Below are 5,732 nucleotides of genomic sequence, written 5' to 3'. Positions count from 1 at the left end.
CTCCGTGATTCCTTTGCTGGGTCATCAGGCACTGGAACTGAAAAATATGTTACAAACATTTTTACTACATTTTAAACTAGTGAACCTCAGAGACTTTATATAGCTAGCCAATGTTCTGTGCATGCTACCTGAGAGATAAACTTGAACTTCATGCTCTCAGGCTTAGGAATGCACAAGCACTCCCCTGGTGAGGTTGATTTTTATCAGGTCATGGAGCTGTGGGGTAAGGTGTAAGGGGGTAGATAAAAAGGCAGTGGCTATTGATGTTTTCAGTCCCAGCAAGGCAAGCTGCCATGGCACCACGTTTGGGAATCTTTCTGATTTTGGCTGGCACTTGTATCTTTCTCCAACTGGACCATGTGGATGGAGGTGAGGGAGGGGAGAAGGGCTTGAATTGGTGTGGAAGAACCTGCACCAGAAACGGGTTGGTGTGTAATAGAATAATAATAATAGTGGTGACATGAAATATATCTGCCAATTCTTGAGTATGTCCCAAGGACAAGACGCTATTATGGCCTTTACATTATATTTAAGTTTCAAACAAGTATTTGTAATGTAAACCTAGTCAATCTTAGTAAAAGCCAATGATATTACTGGCTATCAACCCTCATGACAGCTGCCTCATTCCTAAATATCCTTCCAATGTCCCAGCCATGGGCAGCCTCTATACAGGGTTAGCTAAATTGTTCAAAGAAAGAGTTTTTGATGGAAATATAATTCAATATTTGGAATAACAGGAAAGATGTAGTCTCATGTAAAATCTTATGATTTCTGTGGTGTAATTCATTTGTGGCAGTATAATAACAGTGAGAAAGTGTAAGAATCTTACTCATCTTTTATGTTTAGCTCTCTAGTACTCACATACAGAGTGTATCTGTTTAGACAAAACATGGATGTAAAAATGTAAAAAAAATACAGTATTGCCAATTCTCATCACTACATTGTATAGTAGATTACTAGAACCTAAAATTTAAAATGTGTTAAGTGGGGTCCAAGCCCCATAGCCAAGTGGTTAAGTTCATGTGCTCTGCTTCAGCAGGCTAGGGTTTCACCAGTTTGGATCCTGAGCACGGACATGGCACCAGTCATCAGGCCATGCTGAGGCAGCGTCCCATATGGCACAATCAGAGGACCTAAAAATAGAATATACAGCTATGTACTGGGGGGCTTTGGGCAGAAGAATAAGAAGAAGAAAAAAAAGAAGATTGGCAACAGATGTTAGTTCAGTTGCCAATGTTTAAAAGAAATTTGTTAAGTGGGAAGATCTTGTGTTAAGTGTTCTTACCATGATTAAAATATTTATAAAATTTTAGTGTGGAAAAAAAAGAAAGTTATAGATGCAGAGCAGGTCCTGCTATAGAATGTAATCAGAGTGCTTAAATTTTGTTCTGACCCCATCTCCATTCATCTCCTCTTCTCCTGAATTTGTCCAGCTCTGAAGCCGATGGGGGCTCACCCTTCTGCTACAGTCAAACCAGGTAATCTATTTGAAAAAAAATGAAACAAAACAACAACCAAATAAATCCAACTAATGTGTGGGGAGGGAACTGTGATTGAGATTCTTATGAGATATTTAACATGCAAGAGGTAACTTTGCCTGCTCATTAATCTCTAGGGTGTGTGTGAGGAACAAGGGGCCCTCCATAGAGGTGTTTACTTATTGAGGCTAAGTAGCCTACAGACAGGGGGACTGGAATCTCACCCTAGGTCAGTGTTTCAGGGCTGGTGCCATATGCCAAGGTAAATAGGGCCTTATTCCAAGGGATGGTGTTCGAATAAGGGAGCTTGTCCAAGAGGCATGAAGCAGGATTGGATAGGGAGATAGTATTCAACAGGAATATGCACGTGAGTTGTGGAGAGTTGACATCTGTGACCAGGAAATCCGCTGATGAGGCTGACAGAATTCATCAAGTCTAAAGATGCCTTGGCCAGGTCCACATAACCACAAAGCCCTCTGTCTTTCTGGAATTTTCATCTTCGATCCATTAAAATGGCTAAGTCAGTGCACATTGAAACTATCTTAGATCTGCCATGATTGTGGCACAGATAAAAATCATGCTTCCATATGATGTGAGGCAGAATATTAATGACAAGAAGAAGAAATTGCCTGTGTTCACAGAGATAGAATCTCTTTAGACTTTTGGTATTGAATGTGGGAAAGCAGAAACTACAGCTCTAGACACAACTGAACAACAGGTGACAAATATTATGATGAAAAATCAGGTTACTTTGTTGTCTGGCAAGCTCATCCATTGCCTGGAGCTCCAATATCCATGGAAATGCCTCTGGGTAAATGTCACTGGAAGTTAAAGAGCCTTTCCTAGTTCCTGAGGGTAGAGATCACTTCACGTTGACCTTAACATCCCTGATGCTTAGTAAAGGGCTTTCTACATGGCAGGCCCTTGGTGATGATGAGCTAGCTGGAATAGAAACTTTGCAAGAGTTACTGCTGAGATAATGATACGCTGAAGAGCTGATGGCGACAACGTCTTTGCTTTTTGCAGAAAATAAGTGTGTCTTCCCATTCAACTACCGAGCTGATCGGTATTATGATTGCACTAAGGCTGATTCGTTTTACCATTGGTGTTCCTTAACTGAAGATTATAGAGGGAGTTGGAAATATTGTGCTGCCACAGGTGAGTATGGAGCTTATCCTCATGTGATGAGCATGTGGCTTCCCTCTGAAAGGGGATGCTTGCATAATTGCTCACTGATGTAAGCATCAGGCTTTACCTTGTCTTAACTAACATGTTGCATTCATGTCCCTTTCTCTTGATAACACACAGAAAATGTTTTCTATGAAGCACTTTCTCACCCATTCCTTGTACTTTCAGACTATGCCAAATGTGTCTTTCCCTTTGTCTATCGTGGCCTAACATATGAAAGTTGCACAACTGATGGGAGTCTTTTTCGCATTTCTTGGTGCTCAGTCACTCCTAACTATGATCATCATGGAGCTTGGAAATATTGCTAGTAATAAAAAGGTAAGTGTCCTGGGGATGATGAGAAAAGGTGCGAGTGATCAGGCATGAGATAGAGCTGGAGAAAAAGATGGAAAAAGAAGACAGAGAGAGAAGTTAGAAGGCAAGAGGAGACAGGTTGAGCGAATGGGAAGAGGTAGAAAGGATGTAGGAGGAAGAGTAGGGAGCAGAGGTTTGGAGAGGAGGGAGAGGAAAAAGGAGAGAAAAGGTACAAGATGAGTAAGGGAATAAAGACAGAATACAAAAGATGAAGAGTTAGAAAAGGAATAAGAAAGAGAGTTTGCAGGGTTAAAAATGGAACGACGAGTATCTGGGGAGGATTAGTGGCAGGAGAACGTACAGGGAGAAAAGGTGAGAGACAGAGAGGAAGAGACAGTGAAATATCTTATGAGAAGCATGTGAATGCAGCAGTAGAGATAGGGAAGAGCAGGTAGGACAAGGAGGAAAAGAGAAACAGCTTGGTACTCATGTGACTGACTGGAAAAATAAGTAGAACTCCTTAACATGGACAGCAACACCTTGTTAAATTGCTGTACAGTGCATCTAACCCATGGCCATGAATGCAATGAAGCCTCTGAAATCTCCATGGGAAAATCAAGAAATCTCAAGCACAAAGGTGATGCTCTGTGCAACAGAGGTGCAATCCTTTCCTTGAAACTCCACTTTGTTCCCACCGTGCATGGATTCAATCAATAAACCACTTTCTCTGCAGGTGTGGTTCTGTTTCCCGTTCATGAAAGGAACCATCTTTCCAATGGGAGGGTCTCAGTGTGCCCAGCTTGATCACACAGGATCTTCATGTCCTGGCCCTCTCCTCCTCCAGACCTTGTGTGGTGATGGAACATAACACACATTAGAATTCTCTTTCCTGTGGGCTTGATTGAATATTGATGGTGTAGTGTGGAGTCCACTGGGTGTGGGTGGGAGGAGGGTCCCAGAGGGTATGGAGAGCTGGTCCCTGTCTTAAATGACTTTTCTTTCCTGACTTAGGTGAAATGTTATTTCTTCCTGGAGATAGTCTCTGACTCCCAATATAAGGAGTGCTGATCATGTCCTTCCCGTCCATCCACTCTGTACTTGCAACTAAACTTTCCATTTTTCTGAGGTTTGGAATCTTTTCAAGGACCTGATGGGCTGCCTTGTTTGCCCTGGCACAAGGTGTTATGTGCAGAACGTGGCACCTCCTTGGTCCTCAGACATATTTCAAAGACCTGCTATCTTTTTCTTTTTTAAAAAACAGATATTCTAGAAAAATAATGTATCAGTACATAACAGGGCTTGAATGAGACAAAGTAAAATTCACATGTGCCCCAAATAAAAAAGGGCCTTGAAGTTAACGCCTAATCTTTCTTCTGGTGCATGAGCACCTCAGAGAGATCTAGAATAGTGGGTATTGCATTGGGGATGGCCTTTTGTCACCATACAGGGAGTTTACCACTCTTGGCCTCTATGATGTTCAAGTTGGTATTTCCCTGGAATCTGAAACCAGGTCAGTTTAAGGACTATCCAGTAAAGGAGCGTAGAAAGGCTCCTCGTGTGGTCCCAGAGAGCCAGGTAGAAATTTCTATTCTTGTCCCTCTGAACTGATTTGAGAGACACATTTATTCAAGAAAATACACTAAATATCAGTCAGAACAAGAGTCTGTGAGATCCGAGCTACTTTATGATCCACGCCAAGCACACCAACCCACAGCTCTGTGTGATGAAAATAACATTATGAACAACATCATGAGATCAGGGGAAAAGATACTCAGACAGCCCTGCTCCAATGACCATCTCTCCAGGGTGACTGGGTGTATGCCCATGGAGGCACCCTGTGTAGAAAATGGACATCACTGAAAGAGTCCAGCCAAGTCACCAAAATTGTAAACCACAAGCCCTGGGTAGGTAGTAATCATTGTGCAGAGTTTGCACAATATATTCTATAAAATGTCCAGGTCGTAACAAGAAAATTGAGGCATACAATGATATAAGAAAGTGTGACTCATACACAAAGTTGTAAGGTACAAAATGAATTGAAAAATCAATTGTCTTTGATACACTGGCAATGAATAATCCAAACAAAATGAAGAAACATATTTTATTTGCAATCATTTCAAAAATAGTAAAATGCTTAGCAATAAATTTAACCTAAGATGCGCATGGTTTATACTCATAAAAATTTAAATAGTATTGAAGAAAATTAAGAAAAGCCTAAATTATTTAAAGATCCCACGTTCATGGATTGGAAGATTTAATATTGTTAAGATGGCAATACTCCCACATTGGCTTCCAGATGCAATTCAATCCTTATGAAATCCTCAGTTGTCTTCTGTGCAAAAATGCTAATCTGATCCTAAAATGTGTATGGAAATTTATGGACTCAGAATAGCCTAAACAGTGTTGACTTGAAAGAACAACATTGGAGGACTCACACTTCCCAATTTCAAAGCTTAGTGCCAAGCCACTGTTATCAAGACAATGTGATTCTCACCTTTAGAAAGACTATGGAGTAGAACTGAGAGACCAGAAACAAACCTTTACACTGGTGGTCTAACGATTTTTGACAAGCATACCAAGAGCATGCAATGGTCAAAACTATAGACTTTTCAACAAATGGTGCTGGGAAAACTGGCTAGCCAAATGCAAAACAATGAATTTACAGTCCTATATTAGAAATGCTCAAGGGACTTGTCTCATGATGTCAGCAGCATGGCTGAGTGAATTCTCTCTTTGTCTCTCCCCTCTAAGTTACTACTAAATGGGCATTCA

At 41.0% G+C, this 5,732-nt stretch overlaps 1 protein-coding gene across 1 annotated transcript; it reads left to right on the top strand.

Moving 5' to 3' along the window:
- Positions 1 to 279: 279 nt before the first annotated feature.
- LOC139073706 (seminal plasma protein HSP-1-like) lies at positions 280 to 3,686 on the top strand. The gene is made up of 5 exons (XM_070559545.1): positions 280 to 369; positions 1,434 to 1,478; positions 2,505 to 2,636; positions 2,835 to 2,984; positions 3,520 to 3,686. The coding sequence occupies exons 1-4, from the start codon at positions 294 to 296 to the stop codon at positions 2,972 to 2,974; spliced, it is 393 nt and encodes a 130-aa protein (XP_070415646.1). The 5' UTR covers positions 280 to 293; the 3' UTR covers positions 2,975 to 2,984; positions 3,520 to 3,686.
- The last annotated feature ends 2,046 nt before the right edge of the window (positions 3,687 to 5,732 follow it).

Source organism: Equus przewalskii, chromosome 9 (assembly GCF_037783145.1).
Source record: "Equus przewalskii isolate Varuska chromosome 9, EquPr2, whole genome shotgun sequence".
Classification (NCBI taxonomy): Eukaryota; Metazoa; Chordata; class Mammalia; order Perissodactyla; family Equidae; genus Equus; species Equus przewalskii.
Note: the sequence above shows the minus strand (reverse complement) of the source record. Positions and strands in the feature narration are given on the sequence as shown.

Bases quoted from the DNA above. Each gene is read 5' to 3' on its own strand.
- LOC139073706 (XM_070559545.1), top strand. From the start codon at position 294: ATGGCACCACGTTTGGGAATCTTTCTGATTTTGGCTGGCACTTGTATC. The intron at 370-1,433 runs GTGAGGGAGGGG...GAATTTGTCCAG, and splicing joins ACTGGACCATGTGGATGGAG to CTCTGAAGCCGATGGGGGCT. The intron at 2,637-2,834 runs GTGAGTATGGAG...TTGTACTTTCAG, and splicing joins GAAATATTGTGCTGCCACAG to ACTATGCCAAATGTGTCTTT.